The sequence below is a fragment of the Esox lucius genome, chromosome 1, assembly GCF_011004845.1.
Source record: "Esox lucius isolate fEsoLuc1 chromosome 1, fEsoLuc1.pri, whole genome shotgun sequence".
NCBI lineage: Eukaryota > Metazoa > Chordata > Actinopteri > Esociformes > Esocidae > Esox > Esox lucius.
In genome coordinates, this window is record NC_047569.1 from 17176322 (window position 1) to 17195461 (window position 19140).

General features: G+C 44.6%; 1 protein-coding gene across 14 annotated transcripts in view; it reads right to left on the minus strand.

The window, feature by feature from the left end:
• The window catches only part of msi2b (musashi RNA-binding protein 2b), a 234946-nt gene that overhangs the window by 127865 nt on the left and 87941 nt on the right, over positions 1-19140 (minus strand). For all 14 annotated transcript variants that reach the window (XM_020047766.2, XM_010875238.4, XM_010874835.4 and 11 more), the window contains exon 7: positions 3623-3671. In XM_020047766.2, coding sequence (XP_019903325.1) covers positions 3623-3671 — 49 coding nt within the window. The remainder of the gene's footprint in view (positions 1-3622; positions 3672-19140) is intronic.

The following is a 19140-nucleotide window of genomic DNA, read 5'->3' on the forward strand; positions in this document are numbered from 1 at the left end:
CGGTTTGCCCTTATCCGTGCTGCCATTGTCTGACTATCTTACTGTGTGTTTACCAGTCAGTCGCATTCTTAATGGCCATGACAGTTGTACTGCTGACCCGGGCGTCCTGCGCTACAATCATACCAATCACACAGCCACAGGAGAATAATGGGCCTTTTACTCCACGTTAAGCGATACTAACCCCAGGTAAAACACTTTTAACCTGAGTCTCACCCCACAATGACACTCTCCTGGCTCTACGCCCCACCACTACCTCCTGCCCCCTCCCTCCTTCCCTCAAACCCACGATGTCAGTAGTCAGTTTGTCCGACCACCCACGTAGCCACCATGGCTCCCTGTGGAAGTGCTCCTGGCCGTTTCACAGGGAACGAGTACCACTCCAAAGCAGAGGGACCACAGAATCCTGAGTGGAGCTGAGAACCCTGGGAATAAGAGTTCCAGGAGCTCTTGGAGAAAAGGCAGTATTTCTAATATTATTGTTTATTCTTTCTGGTGCGGATTAGTAAGCGCTTTAAATGTCACCATGTCACAGGCACTTTAAATGGCTCAACTACCTCAATTCTTTGGTTTCACAAACTGATTTGTATTTACGTTACCTAGCTAGCTAGAGAGATGTGGGAGGCAGGGGACATTTGTAGGCCTGTGTATATAATGCTACAGTAATAGCAGAGTTACAGTGTTTTAATAACATTGTTGGACAGGTGTTGGATCTTTGTATCCATTGAGCCTGTATATATTCGTAAGCAGTAGTTAATCACCCAATCCAGAATTTGGAGAATTGTGTGTGCATGCCTGGGAGGTTTTGTTTGCGTGCGTATGTGTGTGTTGTGAGCAAATGTAAAAATCTTCATGAAACATTTAAAGAAGAGAGTTTGTCTGCTTAAACATTGGGTACATAGATGCTGTATCTAATGTACCTGTGGACTTGTGTTGTCCACAGTGATAATTCAAAATAAATATTCTGGTTTATCCATTATCTAACTGTATATCTAACAATTTGGTCCGGAAATAATTGGACACTGACAAGTTTTGTTATTTTGACTGTTTACCAGTATATATTGAAGTTACAGTTGAATAATGAGCTTATGGGCTTATAGTGTAGTCTCTCAGCTTTAATTTGAAGGTATTCACATCCAAATTGGAGGAAGGTTGTACGAATTACAGCTCTTTAATGTGTCGCCCCCTCTTTTTCGAGTAATTGGACAATAGACTCAAAAGCTGTTTCATGGACAGGTGTGGGCTATTCCTTTGTTATTTCTTCATCAGTTAAGCAGGTAAAAGTTGATTACAGGTGTGGCATTTGCATTTGGAAGCTGTTGCTGTGAGACCACAGCATGCGGTCAAAGGAGCTCTCAATGCAAGTGAAACAGGCCATCCTTAGGCTGCAAAAAAAAAAATCATCAGAGAGATAGCAGGAACATTAGGAGTGGCCAAATCAACAGTTTGGTACATTCTGGGAAAAAAAGAATGCACTGATGAGCTCTGCAACACAAAAAGGCCTGGACATCCACGGAAGACAGTGGTGGATGATGGTAGGATCCTTTCCATAGTAAAGAAAAACACCTTCACAACATCCAGTTTAGTGAAGAACACTCTCCAGGAGGTAGGCATATCATTATCCAAGTCTATCATAAAGAGAAGACGTCACAAGTGCAAATACAGAGAGTTCACCACAAGGTGCAAACCATTCATAAGCTTCAAGAATAGAAAGGCCAGATTTGACTTTTCCAAAAAACATTTAAAAAAGCCAACCCAGTTCTGGAACAGCATTCTTTGGACAGATACAACTAAAATCAACCTGTACCAGAATGATGGAAAGAAAAAAAGAATGGAGAAGGCTTGGAACGGCTCATGATCCGAAGCATACCACATCATCAGTAAAACACAGTAGAGGCAGTGTGATGGCATGGGCATGTATAGCTTAGAATGGCACTGGGTCACTAGTGTTTATTGATGATGTGACAGAAGACAGAAGGCAGAGAAAACTTAAGGCAGAAAGACCCATGAATAAACAACAACTGAAGACAGCTGCAGTAAAGGCCTGGCAAAGAATCACAAAAGAGGAAACCTAGCGTTTGGTGATGCGTTCCAAACATCTAGCAGTCATTGCCTGCAAAGGATTCTAGACTAAGTATTAAAAATGAACATTTTATTTATGATTGTGTTAATTTGTCCAATCACATTTGAGCCCCTGAAATAAGGGGACTGTGTATGAAAATGCTTGCAATTCCTAAACGTTCATTACAATCTTTTTATTCAACCCCTTGAATTACAGCTGAAAGTCTGCACTTCAATTGCATATCATTGGTTTCATTTCAAACCATTGTGGTGGTGTACAGAGTCAAAATCATGAAAATTCCGTCAGCGTCCTAATATTTCCAGACCTAACTGTAAGTTGACATAGTTTCCATCCCTTACAAAGCACCTTATTCCTGTAACTCAATGCATGGCCTTTTAAAATAAAACATTTCGGGCAAAATTTTAACAAACAAAAATTCAATGAACATTCATTAACCGTGAATACCTAAAAACTTAGTACACGATACACAGTTTTTTTTTATCTTCTGATAGGCCACCATCCATTGGAACAACTGAAATGAAGGACATGTAAAAATGGAGTCTGACTGCGGTAACTCTGTTGGCTAACATGAACAGCCCTTCCACAGTCCTCGCAACCCCCTGCCGCTAGGCAGCTGACACAGTGAAAACACACGTCACAAACATGCACACGCAGCACCTGTGCAGCAGGCTACTGAGACAGGATGACATAAAGTTGCCCGCTAAGCAGAATGCCATGATAGAACTGGTGTTATCAGGCTGCTGTTCTTCGAGCCATAAACACTGATTTGGAGTGGTGATGCAGTCCTGTGTTCAGCTGTGTGTGCGTGCGTGCGTGCGTGAGCGTGTGTGAGAGAGCTCTTTTGTATAGATCCAGCAAATAGATCCAGCAAAAAAAAAAAGAAAAAAGGCAGCAGCTTTTAGAGTCAGCGTCTTTGGAAAGTCCTCTGCCGTAGAAAGAAGCCGCGCCTCTAAAGCCAGATAAAGCCCATAGATAAGAGGGGAGATAAACGCGAGCGCGTCTCCGGCCCGGCTGACTATCGGCAGTGTTATCGGACCACACACAGCCTCTCTGCTCTGTAACTCTTTACTCCGAGATGGCCTCCAAAACGCCCGGCCAGATCCGTATCAACGCGTCACGTCATGAATAAGGGTCAATCTAATAGTGGGAGCACCGTGGCCTTACATGCATGCGTCGCGGCGGGATGCGTGTGGGCCGGAAGGGCTCATGGTCTACAGCGCGGGGAACGGTACCGACAACAGAACGGGCTTAGTATGGATCTGCGGGGAGAGCAAAAGAAACGGTATCTACAGGACAACATTGTTTTTGACCTTGAGGAGTAAAATGCTTCAGGAGGAAATCCTGTCATAGTGGGATGGTGACGCAGAGCACAGATCTGGCAACCGGGCTGAATCTGCAGGTAACTACAGGCTAAAACGAGCGCAGTGCACCGTCATTCTGGTTAAGACATAATCAGAGATTTTACGGCACACTAATATCAGCCTTTCGCACAACCAACCAACAGACACATCTGACAGAGAGCCGCTAAGAAGAGAGGCTTACCTCGGTGTCTGTTTGTCGTTTTGTCAAACATGAGCATGGCGTCCTCTACCTGCAAGACACAGAGGAAACCCGTCATTAAAGAAAAACATGAGGAGAAAACGAGAGGGGGGTAAACATTACAAGTATGTGCCAAAAACAGAAAAAGGGGGTGATAAGGAAGAGAACTGGGGGAGAGACAGAAAAAAAGAGGGGGAGACACAGGGAGAGGGGTGTGAGAGAGGGAGGGAGAGACAGTAATGGTGTGGGGCATGTGACACAGTACCAGTCAGAAGTTTGGACACACTTAGCCAATCGAGCAAGCACAAGTGTTGTCTGAAACCTTGACTGGTACTGTGTGTCTCTGGACGTGTTGAGTGAGTAATGACTGAGCTGTGGCGTCACCAGGTCAACATGAAGTTGGAACCCAGAGAGACTCAGTGTGTGTAGAGCTGTCTGGACACGAGGGACAGCGTCCACTCAACCATGCAATGGAATCAAATCAGGACCGGGGAGATATGCTCACACAGACACACCAGCATGTTTGGCACACATCCCAGCACATGCTTAATTAAACCCCACTCATGCACACGTATTAAATAAAATGCCTCAAACACACATGAGCACTCTCCCTCTCAGATATACCTGCAACTCCTGCACCACCCTGCTGGGGTGGGGGTTGTTCTCCATCTATCCAAATAAAAAGAGCTTCAACCACCACCTCCCCAGAAGGCAGACACCCATCCTCCACGACGAGCCCTGTTTCAGTGAGCCACCATCATCTTCATCAGGCTCAATGAGGATTCACCTGACGGACCTCCTGATGATGACGGAACATGGAGAACACACACCAACACGTATGTATGTCACGCCATTACACTGAAACGTTCTGACTCTTCTCCAAGAGCAGCAGGAGCAGTCACGAGGAGCAAAACCACTGATGGCGTGGTGGGGGTACAGTTCAAATATGTACCTTTAAATATGTCTCCCGTGTGTACATATGTTGTGTGTGTACACGTATGCAGCCCTGACTGCCAGGACAGTGTTCCCCAGTCACTAGGTAACGGGGTGAAGCAGGCGATGAGTGCCGAACTGGCTGGTCAGGGAGATGTGTGTGTGTGTGTGTGTGTTTGGGGGGTGGATACAGTTTCCTGGTTAGCCTAGCCAGTAGAGCTGGCAGATGATGGAAGGGGACAGCACCAGAGTGTGCCTCATATGTAACTGTCTGGCTGGATAAAGGCTACAGTGGCCAGCAAACAGACACCCCTCCACACACGCGCGCACACACACGCACGCACGCACACACACACACACACACACACAGCCACCCTCTGTCTCCACTCATTCGGTCCTCGGGAGTAGAGCTGTTCTGTGTCAGCTGACAGCGTGTCAGGGTAAGCCGATGGGAGGGAGTACTGCACTGCTGCTGGGAGGCCCTCCCCTGGTCTCCCTTCACCTGTCTCCAGCCTGCTATGGGCCAGCCAGCCTCAGTCACACGTGGCACTGCTCAGCCACACTGGATGTCAGTGTCTCCCGCAATCCATCCCATCAAAAACAGGCCTGACCTTTTACTTGTCAGTCCAGTTGCAGTGTACGCCTGTGCGTGTGTGCGTTGTGAGGCCAGAGCCCTGTCTCCACGGAGAGATAGAGGGTTAGATCGATACAAAGCGGCCACTTTAGCAGCCATTTGCACCGAGTGGCGGAGTGATGGACGTCTCCTAATGCATTCAGATGTGCCGAGGAATTAATTAGCCGGCTCTGTCCACACACAAGCTAACACGCGCAGACCGGTTCCCGCCAAACCCGTCGAGGCTAAATGGCTCCGGCACTTCTCTGGACAGCCCAGGGTTCCGGCTAAAAGCCCCCATGTGTTAGACCTGAGCTGGTCGAGCTACGACAACGTCAAACACCATTACAGCTAATTAGCGCGGCCATAACCGTCTTTTACTGTCCTTCCGGCGCCCTGCTGGAAGGGCTTGATACAGAGAAGTCGGGCCGGATGCCGTCATAATGCCTGCTTTATGACGGCCACACAGCAAGCCACATCTGCCACCGCTGCTGTTAAACTGCTTTTAAATGGTGTTTGGAGCGGACAGTGAGGGGTTGGCTAGGGGCTGGAAAGGCGGGCGCCGCGGTCGGAGGCGAGAGGGTTGAAGATTTATGTTTCTTATTTACAGGGGGCCGTAATTCCCCCCCTCTGGAGACGGCACTCGCTATCTCCAGCAGCGTTTTATGAAAGCACAGCTCTCCACAGGATGTGGACAGGTACACACACACATACACACACACGCACAGAGACTTCAGAACTTCTGGGTTAGTTACTAGTTGTAAAACCCAAAACCGCTTGACATTAAGCTTCCTTCTCACATAAAGCCCCTTTAACTTTATTAAGTCTTCATACTGGACAGTGAGGTGGCTTTTGATCAACCATCATGTACTGTAATCAACATTCATGTTGACGTCGTGTAGACGTGTGTACACACAACAAACACACAACAAACACACATAACTTATGCAGCAAACAATTGCTTGGCAGGTCCTGGCAGTCTCTCAATTAAATCAGGTGGTATTTGTTGCTGACACTGTTCTCTGCTGCCAATATTTCTTTCCGGTGGTTGTGGGAAGTTTGTTGACAGCATGTTTTACTTATGGTGGAAATATAATTGGAAATCGGGAGCACTTTTTTTTTTTATGAACCGCAAAATATATTACTGAAGGGCGGGAGGGAATACAAGCTTGTGGAGGCAGGAGGCGCTGACTGGCTCACAGACACAGGTAGATTGTGTTTCTATCCAGTAGAGAAAATGGCGGAACGGCAATCCAGCACTTAGTTAAAATCCCCAAGACCCCTAGGGTGGGTGGGTGGTTGTGTGGGAAAGACAGAGAAAAACTGCCATTCAGGGAGATGGCAAAATGTCCCTTCTTGACTGAGGAAAGCATGAAAAAGAATGCACATTCCTATCATAGCACACAAAATCCTGAAAATAAATACACACACACGCACACCCCACAAAAAATAAAAAAAACTGTCAGGCAAGCTAAATAATTTAGCGACAGACAAAAGCCGCAATATGTGGTATTGCTGGAAGCCGTGCGGCGAGCAACGGGGGATGTCTGAGATTTAAGACTTGGTCTAATGAGTTATGACAGCCATTGAGATGAACCACTACTCCACCATTTACATTGGCTACACATGTGGGAATTACAAGCCGTTCATTTGTCCCTGGCCGTGTCTCAGGACTGGAGACTAAAAGGACTGGATGGGTTTCAGATGGGTTTTCTCCATATCACTTTCCTTCATTAAGTAGTCAGGAGGTGACTGGTGATGACGGAAAGCGGATGGGAAAGGAGAAAGGAAGGCATTTGGAACTATCGAGTTGTCAGGGAAAAGCCAAAGCCCTCAGCTGAGCTTCACGCTAACTGCTCTGAGATAGAGCGGGGAGATAGATGGTCGTATACAATGGCTTCGCAAGGTTGCAGTGCTGAGGCATTGACAGAGAGGGGGAGGGGTGGGGGGTGGGGGGGGGGCAGGAAGATAGAGACAGATAGAGGACTGAGGAGATTCAGAACACCTTCGGCGATCAATCACTCAATTAATGACAGGGGGCATCCACCTGAATCTCAGGGACGCTGCGTTGAGTGGTACAGACCACACCGCACACCACTGGGCAAACACGACCAGGACGGGGCTACAACATCCATACATTACACACAGCACACTGCACACACACGCCTAATCGATCCAGTCTCTCACATCCACTAGGACGCAGCTCTGACACGACCAGGGGCAAGAGAGAGACAGGGAGAGAGAAATAAAAGAGGCAGAAAGAGAGAGAACGCCAGGAAGAGAGACAGTGGGAAAAAGACAGAGAAATTGGGTGAGCGAGAGAGACAGCGAGAGTGAAAGAAAGAGAGATGGATGTTCTGAGGCAGCCAGGCCTTGTTTACAAGCCATGCTGGTTAGACAGAAGAACACATTAGCATAAGAGAATTGGAAATGACAGCCAGTGTCATGACTCAAGCCCACTGCCCGGTCTCCCGGCTGAAAGCAGACCTTTATCTTAACCCTGTCTCACTTTATATTCCACTGGAAATGCTACGTATTGCATTAGGAGGAAGAAGCACTTTCCATCTCAAGGATGGAGGCTGGAAAAGGTTCAGTCCGTAAAATGCAGGGCGACCGTATGCGACTAGCCCGTTTCCCCGCGTTCCTCTCTGTACTGTGAAGTCAGACAGGAATATTGGTCCCTGTCCTCCCCAGAAGCCAGCCACTACGTCTCCTAGCCTGCCTCACGCTCCATTCACTTTTATCACTGGTGATTAAACAAGGAGCTCTGGGCTGCACCACTCTCTGTGGAAAACAATGCAATTAATGTCGGCAGCATCAAAACAACACAGTAAAAAGGAAGGGGGGGGGTCTCCTCCCAGGGCCTAGCTACCAGGAACGATGAGCGCTACGTGTCTATGTACCGCATGGATTCAGGCATCACCGGCACGCGGTAGAGCCAGTGTCTGCACTGTACACTGTGCCCGGTGCTCGGAGCCAAGACAATGAGCCTCTATTAAATGGTTGGAGAAGGGGTCGTGTCGAATAACTTGAGCAATGGGGTGAACGCATCAGCGGTCAAGGGCCAGCTTACAACGCTGTTCTTCCAGGTTCGTGAACCTCTGTATGCATTTGCCAGCTATGCAGAAGGGAGGTCAACAGAGAAACACAACACGACCAGATTCCCAAGGTGTTGAGGAGCTAGGGGACAAGAGCTACCTAGAAACGTCCACTCCCTTCACTTAGCCAGCCACTGTATGTTGCCCAGTAAGTATGGACACGCTCCCCAGAAGAACGAGGATTAGGGCATATTATCCATTCATCATCGCTTACTGGAGGCCTGCCGCTTACAAAGGCTGCGATGTAAATGTGTGTAAATCGGCACACTTCACTGACAGCCTTAAAGATGAGAAACGAATCAGATTAGGTTCTGCAGTCAGCCACCACATAAGCTTATTATGTCTCTAAAAAGGTTTAATTATAATTTTATTTGAACAATATAAACAAAGGGTTTGGGCTGGTTGTGTGCGTGCCGACGTGGGTGCCGACATGCATTAACAGGCATGGAGTTTCTTTTCTCTGAGGACTATTCCGGTACATGATATGCAGTGAACAGAGCTTACATGCAACTCATTGTCAGTACAGCAATGTGATGATACAGTACAGTTAGAATATCCTTGCAGGGATCCTTGATCTGGAAACACAAGTCCACTGGCCGCTACTTTCTCTGGAAGCAAGAGACACAGCGTCTTACTCATACACTGAATGCTTTTTGTTTGGGGTTTGAACCCGGCAAATTGTTAATAATCGCTCGAATAATCCTTGTAACTGACAATAATAAGTGGCCTCCATGTTACTTTGAGGGGGTCAACATATTTGAGGTGGCCTATGAACTCGAACCTTTGGGACATCAAGCTAATAAAATTCAACAGTGTTTAATCGAATGCAATTCAATTCAAAGTTGAAAGCGTACATGATGAGTGATAAAACAGCCCACATTTCACCCTGAGTCAAACGGAGTACAAAGCAGTGGCAGTTTCTCTCTCTATATGAACATAAGACAGAGACACTCCAGTAGTGTCTGCCTTCCAGTCTGCCTAACTGCCTGCCTGGCTTACTGCCTGCCTGCCTGCCTGACTACATATTCATGAAACGGTACTCTCTGGTGTGATGAAGGTATGGAGAGACAGGGAAGCCAGTGACCCAACCAAGGCCATGCATATTCTAACAGCCCTGAACCGCATCAAAACTATTGCTACTACACTGATGGTTCCCTCGCAGTTCACAGCCCACAACGCTTCTCTGAGAAGGCTGCCGACAACGCCAAATCCAACAAAAAGAAAATATCAAGACTTAGAGGTTGTGATTGTTACTCAGGTCTGCCAGTCTGGCTGAATGTTTTGCGGTGCCAGACGAGGAGAGATTTATTCTGGCGAATGAAAAGATTGTGGCCCGTTGACCACAACTCTTGGTGATTCATTCTGTTTTTTTGTGTAGCATTGAGCTGGAGGAAAGAAGAGGAACGGCCCCCATTTACCTTAAGCTGTTTATTTATAGGGCTTTAACTGTGCCAGACGAGCTTGTTCCTCAACATGCTCTAATGTAGCAGCCTGGTTAACTCTAACCTCTCCATCTTGAAGTCTGTCTGTCTCTCTACATCTTGACTTGTGAGAGTCTTATGTCCATTTACGTCCATTTCAGAGAGCTTTCTAGGAAACAAAAAGGGTCTAATTTTTCTTTCAAGCAGCTGCAGTGATAACTGGGAAGTAATAAATGCACTTGAATAGTTAAGTGTGTCCAAACTTTTTACTGGTACTGAAGATATCTGATACTGAGCTGGAAGAAGACAAGGAAGATAGTCTACTTAACAGAGAATCCTTACTCCACTGAATAGGCACTGTACTCCAGTTTCTTCAATAAAGCTCTCACTAATGCCATCTTTCTTCCCCCTCCTTAATCTCTTCTATACAGTATGGTAATGCCATTAAGCAGTAGAAAATGCAGCCACTAAGTCTGTTAATTGGTGTGTAAATAGAACACTGGCAGACCCACAATGCCTTAGATTTTTATATAAATATCCATTTGTCACTTTCATTTGGCATTTGAGCGCCACAATATTCACAGCCAGGGCAACAGTATAACAGGCTAGACGTTCTTCTAATGGAATGGGACCAGCAGGTACTGACCCGAGTTTGTCACGCCAAGGAAAGGCTCAACAGATGCATGCCAACCACTGTCATTATCACACTCACACATTTTAATAACTTTATTAGAATCCACAAATCCAATTACAATCAAAGGGATTTAATCCATTTACAGGTCATAAATATCTTATAGGTAGAGGAAGCACCTCATACTCTATACTGCCTGGCAGCCCATACCCACACACACACAGGCACGCACACACACACAGGCACGCACACACACACAGGCACGCACACACACACAGGCACGCACACACACACAGGCACGCACACACACACACACAGGCACGCACACACACACAGGCACACAGGCATGCACACACACGCACGCAGGCACGCACACTTTACCCTTTCTTCCAGCTTCCACTTGGCTAGGTGGCTTACCAAGAGGTACCAAACCCAGAGCCAGATAATCCAAGTTGATTTGGGAAAGAGCAATGTCATCTTTTTATATAACAAAATATATAAAAAGTCTCCCTTGCCTTTTAAAACACAAAGGCGGCACAGATATTAGTACGCATTTTTTTTTAGGATACATTAAGTCAGCTACGGACCAATGAGGATTATATCTCAGAAGTGGATAGCTAGACCAGATCCCAAATCCTACATGCATGATTCAACAATCTATTATCAAGCATTCAGTCGGATGATATAGATGTATAGTTTAAATGCATTGCAGTAAACTACAAGCCACTTGAATGGCTATTCATCTTCAACCATGCAAGGCCAAGTAATAACAAGAAACCAGGCAAGCCTAGTTCAGCCGGCCCGCAATAGAAAGTGTTGCCATCTCAAGATTCAAACCCAGGTCACCCACATGATAGGATGTGTAGTTAACCACTACACCACGGAGCTGTACCTTTGCCAGGTGTCAGTATAGCCTCTTGTCTCTATCCTGAACAAATCCTCTTTCGCCACTGGCCATTTTTATAGTTCATTGGCCGTTCGTGAATGAAATTGTTACAGTTAAACTGACTAACGTTTCTTACTAAGTTTACCTCCACCATAAATAGCAGCTATGTATTGCGTTTGCCACTGGCCGTTTTAACAGCGTATTAGCCAGTAATAAGCTTTACCAGTATCTACTAACTTACTGGAATAGTCATAAGAATTGAGCAATTGCTAGCGAGTCTGCCAAAGTTATTTCATTTTATGGCATAGGAAAGTTTTTTTTTCTTTCATGGCAAAACCACATACTTTTTTCTTTCATTCGTCAATGAGATTTATACAATAACTATCAATAAAAGCAACGATAACTAACTTTTTCATCAAGTGAAAAGACGAGAGAATCGTGGAATCTACCAGAAATAATTAATAAATGTGGTTGCTCTCAACAGATTCAAACATAGGTCTTCCATATGAGAGACAATGTCGTTAACCCCTACGCTACGGCATTATAAGTTTCAGCAGTCACTAGACTCCATTAAGGATTGTGTGAAATAGGCTTATTAGTATCTACTAACTAGGAATAATCATAAGAATTGAGCAATTGCTAGTGAGACTGAAGATGAACTATTCCATGCCAGAAACAGTCGCAATATAACCATAAACTGTTACATTTCAAGTTTACCATAATGTAGATACTAACGGTTTTAGCCAGCGAAGATTTCATCTATAAGGAATAATTCAAAATGCGTACTAAGCATTGCCTGCAAGGATATACGACCTCAGGAACTACAGTTCACAAGTCCGCTTCTCTAACCACTACCACTACGCTATTTAAAGGGTAGTCAGTCAGTCACTCAGTAAGAGACATTCACACTTCTCCGCTTACGTGGTCCAGCAAAAAGAAAAGGTTTGTGGAAAATCAGTAAGACTTTTTTTCAATTCGAAACCGTGGGATAACCCACTGATGGGGAAGCCCTATACATCTTTTGAGGAAACATTTAGAAAATATTTTTGAGGAAACATCAAAGTTCCCGGGCGGGACCCTCATTTTTGGGATATAACCCTTATAGTCCATCATTTACGCTTTGAGCTACCTCAATGCCAGATTCAAGAATTTGACATTCACCACAATAGAAAAAGACAATTACTCAATCTACCGAGTTATCACTTGTGAGACGCTGTCATCTGTGTTTTTTCTGATAACTCCTCCTTTTATTGTCTGCAGACGTTGCAGAGCTGGTTCTGCCATTTGAATACCGTCTCCATATCCCTCTTATTTATTGAAGCTTGGATTAACATGACAGTGAGTTTTGTCCTGGGAGACTTCACCATAGCCTGGGGAACAGTTATGTGCCTGAGACAGACAGTAACGGGCTATAGCTAATATACTTGACTGATGCAGCCACTTTCTATGGCGTTATAAAACTGAACAAAAGACGGTTTATTTGAAGCGTGAATACAAAGGTAGAATTGGGGAGGGGAAGGCACTAGAGATGAGAGGCACATACGTTCCTCCAGATAGCTCCGAAACCCCAGAGGAGTAAATTAAAACAAAGACAGTGGAAGGGGATTAAGTCGGACTTGTTGACAGGAGAAAGATGAGCCACATTTACTTTCCTTTTTCTTCTCCTCAGCTCAAGAGTTGTTTTATTACATTCAATAATAGAAAGGCTCAATTTCATGGGTGGTCTGGTCTGATTGGCTCTCTCCTCTCTCTACCTTCCCTTCCCACCAGCCACACTGTTCAGATCCATAAATGTTATTCTGGAGATTGTCTGGGTTACTATCTCTGGAAGAAATATGAAATATTGCTGGCAGCCAGAATAAGCTATCCATGGCTCTCATAGGCGTTGTCAGCACTGATTCCACCACCTTCAAAAACAGCTGCACCTTCCAGAATCCCACTGTGAGCCACATGGCAGATGCAGTGTTATTAACCAATGCCAGTAAATATGAAATGAAAAGATAAGAGCAAATTGAATGTCTGAGAAATGTCTGAAAGCCTGTATCTGTATTCACCATATTGCTTTCCCTTATCCCCATCTCATGCTGCACCCAATACCACTGCTGTTCATTTAACCTTTATTTAAACCAGGAAGTCCTACTGAGATAAATAATCTCTACTCCAAGGGAGATCTAGGTATCTCATGTTGTGAGGAAAGATGATTCGAGGATATTTGAGGACATCCTTCCACTGTCCTTTGCAGCTGTCTGAGATATTCCTGTCATATTGCATTTTGGATGATAGTACACAATCTGACCAACACTTTTCAAAATATTTTGAGTACGCTGGAAATGGACTTTGGACACACTATGAAGAGATTAAAGCTGACCTCCATTTTGGTGCTCTGCTCTCCACTTTAATGTCTCATGAACATGGATGAAGCTGGGAAGGTGGATGGGGACCAAAGATGGAGCCCCCCAGGGACTACTGTGAGAACGCGCATCGTTCAGCCCGTCCTCCAGGTTCTCCAGAGTAAGTTACTGAGGACAAGCCTCCAGGGAAGTCTTAAACATCTCATGCCAACTGTCAATCATCTCACATCCAAAGGGGTACCTTCTTCTGTGGAGTGGAACTTAACACTGGGTGGAGAGTTGCAGAATACCGCTATGACTGAATACAGCTTTCCTTAGAGGGCGCTCGGTTCTCAAGGATTTCGTATCAAGCACTGCTTCCATTTACACAGGTACTATGGGTATTTATTGAAGCTATTCACGTTTAAGTGCCTTGTTAAAAGGCATAGTGCCTTGTTAAAAGGCAAAGTTTAGTCTAGGTGATAGACTGATCATATAGGTCTAGGTGATATCCAAAACAACCAGCAATATACTCAGTAAAGAAAGTAAACTGATAGCAGTATCCCTTTTGTGTGAGAGTTTGTCTTAGGTAACATTAGCAAAATCAGCAAATCCTGCTAGCTTTCACAACACAGTGAAACATACGATCATGTACTGTACAGTATTACGATGCACAAAACTCCTTAACTTGCTGTAAAATGTCCCAACTTTTGACATTAGATTTTTGTTAGACACATTAACTGAATTTTTTTGGAATACAGGTCTGTCGAGTTACAACACTATTCTGAAGATTGGAGAGCTTCTGGTGCTATTGTGTGCTACTTGTAAATCACAGATCACACTGTCCTCGTGGTCAGAGCAGCCAATGAACCTGCATATTCTAGCCGCACAAGCAACTTCTGAGTGGGGAAAGGAAGAGAGCGTGCAGCAACAACATGTTAGTCTGAGTTTAAATTGCAACCGCTATCAACAATGTAAAATGACTACAGGATTCAGATTCTGGCCAGCTAGCGAGTGGCGGCAGAAAGGCACATGTAAGTGTTGTTGTCTCCGTTACCACGGTGACCTCCTTTCAGGTGCAGCTGAACATTCACAATCTGTCATATTTTGGCTTAGAGTAGACTCAGCTGAACAGCAACATACAATGTTACTTGTTACTAGAGAAATATGATTTTTTTGAATCTTTAGACAGCTTACTCATCAATCAATCAATCCAAATTTATTTATAAAGCGCTTTTTACAACAGCAGTTGTCACAAAGTGCTTTACAGAGACACCCGGCCTTAAACCCCAAGGAGCAAACAACAGTAGTGTTGAATTTCAGTGGCTAGGAAAAACTCCCTAAGAAGGTCGAATTTTAGGAAGAAACCTAGAGAGGACCCAGGCTCAGAGGGGTGACCAGTCCTCTTCTGGCCGTGCCGGCTGAGATATTAAGAGTCCAATTGGAATAATAAATACATTTCTCTTGGCTAAATCCAGAGTAAAACTCATTTGTTTTGTGTTTTGATGTAAAGGGATGGAGGTTGGCTGTCAAAATGAGTGGCTGGTATATTTTTTAAATATACCTGCCACATTTGCTGGTGAACCAAAAACTTGACACCCTGCCTAAACAATTAAGTCATTTTAAGGCTGCAAACTATGTCAGTGCACTTAATGATCTTCAGAAACACAGATCATTTAAACAAATTTCTCCTTAGCAAATTACTCTCTATTCAAAGACCAACAATGGCATTTGTTAAAGCAATTCAGAGAGTTAAATACCTTACCTGACCTGTTTATTAAATTTATGTCCAGGCATTGTATAAAGAACAATTGCAGAAAGGGATTAATTTATGCATTTTCCATTAAATATCAGACCAATTTGGAGTATGTTTTTAGTAAAATATAGAAAAAGAAAATGTGTATGACTTAATTCACATTAGTTGAAATAAAACGCATCATCAGAAGCAACGTTTTATTTAATCTATGCCAGGGTACACAGGTATAGAAATGACAAAACATTGGTATGGGCTGATGGTGGTATACAACTATCGGTGTTGGACAATCATTTTCTGATCGGCGCATCCCTAATAGTCAGTAATGCAATTCATAGATGTAGCCTTAAAATACCTTAAAGTATTAAAGTTTCCTTTTAAAGACTTTCAGTTGAGTAAATATGATAGGCTGCTAGCATTGTGATAAATGAAGCCAGACAATTGGGCTGTTCAGGTCGCTATTCACACGTTGGCTCATGCCAGATAGCGTCATTGTATAAATTGGCCTCCTGAAGGAGACCGGGAGAAGGTGGAACAACCATGTTGTGGTAACCAAGCGGGACAGAAAGCTAATCTTCCATTCGGTCTGGCAGGGAAGCAGAATTTGTAAGTGCCCTTGAAGACTCAAGAGAGAGACGATGCCAGCTTTGGAAAGAGGGAGACAAGGTAAGTATGACACCTGTTTCTCCGGGGGTAAATTGAAAGCATTCTCCATCCGTGTCTCTTTCCGCTCTCTTTCTTGCCCTCCAGTCCACCCTGTGTAGGATGGAGAAAGAGAGAGAAAGAGAGGGAGAGAGGCAGGGCAAGGGCACTGAATGACCATTGTGTGTCTCCACAAGGCAATGAGAGGGAGGTATCTCAAAGGATCTGTATGAGCCACACATTACAAACTGGGTCGCAGCTCAAACCATTCAAGACGGCAGGAAGAGAAGATAGGTTCCACATCACAACATCTCTTTTCCCAATTGGCGACCCCAGTCCCCATAGAAAATACAAAGAAAAAGAGGACCACCATACTGCGGTTTGTGTTTTCATAACAGCAGGATGACAGCAAAAGAGGAAGAGAGGGACATGAAGAGTAGGGGAGGGAGAGAAGGAAAGGAAGAGGGAGAGGCAGAGGAGAAGAAGAGTGAGAGGAAAAGGAGAGCTCCCAGACAGAGACCAGTTAATGATGGTAGAGGAGACAGTGGGAGATGGCAGATCTTAACCCACACTGAGCAGGAACATGGGAGAACTGAGACAGCTGTCAACCCAGGTCACTGTACACACACCTAATGTACCTGAGGCACACTAGGAGAGGGAGAGCATGACAGAAGAGGGGAGAAGAGAGGATAAGAGAGAGGAGAGAGGAAATAGGAAGTGAGAAGAGAGGATAAGAGAGAGGAGAGAGGAAATAGGAAGTGAAAAGAGAGGATAAGAGAGAGGAGAGAGGAAATAGGAAGTGAGAAGAAAGGATAAGAGAGGATAAGAGAGAGGAGAGAAAAGAGAAGGAGCGAAGAGAGGATAGAGTGAAAAGGTGAGAGGGGAAGTGAGGACAGGGGAGAGACAGAGAGGGGGATAGGAGAGAGTGAGAGAAAGGAGCGGAAGAGAGAAGAGGGGGGGATTGAGACAGAAAAGAGCGAAGATGGGAGAAAAAGAAGAGAGGGAAAGAGAGAGATGTCAACAAGAGTGGTAGAGCAAATGAGAGAAGAAAGAGACAGGTAGTGCAGGTAAACTAAGGTCCAGAGACAGGAACAAAAGGAGAGGTGGCGTTGACAGTGACAGGGAAGGTCAGGGACATGTTGAGGTAGGAAGAGGAGCGGCACTCTCCCAACTTCAATCCCACATAGCTAATAAGAAATGGGCAACAAGGAGAAAGGGAAGAACAAGATGAAGAGAAAAGAAATAGGCCAAAAGAAATGACAAAGGACAAGGCAATGGAAGGCAAGGCTATTGAAGTGGCCTCCCTGTTGGGGGGCTTTGGGTCCTGGGAAATAACATTTTAGAGGCCTGTATCTTGGTAAGAAAGAATGTTCTGCAGTTCTGAAGCTGATTTCCTGCAATTATTCATTTTCCAATCGAGCTGAGAGAAATGAACAGTCTAACAGCCAATATTATAAGATAATATGTTGGTATATTAAAGGCAATTTCATTTTTCTCAGTTGGTTTACTCAAAAGAATATCTGACGTCTGCGAATATGTGGATCACGTCCTACAAGCGTTTATTTCCTATACACTCTTTACTCTCACTCCTACCTTCCTTGTTTTATGCACTGAACCTTCTTCCTTCACATTCTCTTTAGCCAATAGATAACGTTACATAATCATTTAGGGTATATCAAAGGCTAAACCACAATTTGCACTTAGGCCAAAACAAGTTGCGTTTTAAGCTATATTGTTCTCTAAGTTATTGAAAAAGAACACTACTTTCATAGCTGCTCAGCACAAAAATAAAACACGTCACCTCCCATGTGATTACAAACCCATCCATCGAACATCCTTGCAATGCAATGGGGTCTAAATGACGGACATTACATCAGAAGACGTTGTTTCAATTGTCTTGTGGTTACAGGGTTTGCTGATGCTAGCTGTTGAAAAAAATGATGTTACATTTTCTGTTTGTTTCTGCTCGCTTGTATTTTAGACTGGCTGTGTGTCAAGCTACTGTTACAAGTTACCTCAGGCAGCAACGTTTACTATAGCCTATAACTCGTCGATTCTTACGCCAGACAAAGACGTTCAATATGGAAGGATGTAGAGGCAGCAGTGTATTATCCATTCTAAAATGGATTTCACATTTTCAAATTTTGCAACCCACCCCTCTCGGCCAAAAAAAGCGGGTGGCACACCTAAGAATGTACTATGCAGAAAAATAACTTGGATGACAGTCAGGAAGAATATGAGTGGTGTTGAGCGGTTGTACATCACTTGCAGAGCATCCCTTGCACTCTCAACGTTTATTTTCCTTCTATGATGGAAACCATTTCACGCTCACAGGGGAGGAAAATGGTGCTCAATAATTATTTGGTTTTCAAACATAATTCAACAAACACTTGGAGTGTTTGTTAAATGGCTGCCGCTTCAAAAATTTTAAACCTTCTCTTCAGCCAAGATTAATTGTGCTAGCTGTACTCTATCCTCCACTCGGCTCACTAAATCTGGAAGACACAGGCCTAGAATGGGACTTGGAGGTCCTCTTAGTTCACTACCAGAGCACATTACTAAACTTCACCTGAAGAACCAAACTTTTGGGCCACTCGTTATCCCATCAACATAAAAAACATTGTAAAAACCTAAAATCTACCAGAAAGATCACAGTCAAAAAACAATGGATTTAAATGGAGTTGAAATGATCGAGCACAAGATATTTTGAATCACATCGCCACAGAGTGTGCGCGCGCGCATTCACCTGTGGTTTCACCCAGGACAGATGAGCTGAAGAATGGCTACAATGAATCATTGTATCCTCACTGTCACCACCAATGCCTCTCCTTCCTGCTCATTCTTCCTGTCTCTATAGCACAATCACATCCTGTTTTCCCTCTTTCTAACTCTCTTGCACCATCTCTCTCTATCTCCCACTCAAGCTCTACCTCCCTCTTTCTCGCTCTCTCTCTCTCTTGTTCTTCCTCTATGGAACTCTTTCCATCTCTGTCTGATGGGCTCCGTCTCCTGCAGTCGTCCTGTGCTGTGCGTCTCTCTGGGCTGAGCCAGATAAGCAGGTAATTCATCATTGCGCTGAAGGCTACACACCGCGCCTTATCAGGCCTTCACAAGGATTGGGCCTCGCAGAGCAAGGTCTCTGTTTGGAAAGTGACCCGTACCCTCCCAGCGCCAAATTACCATGACAACATTCAAATTATCCTCGCAAATGACA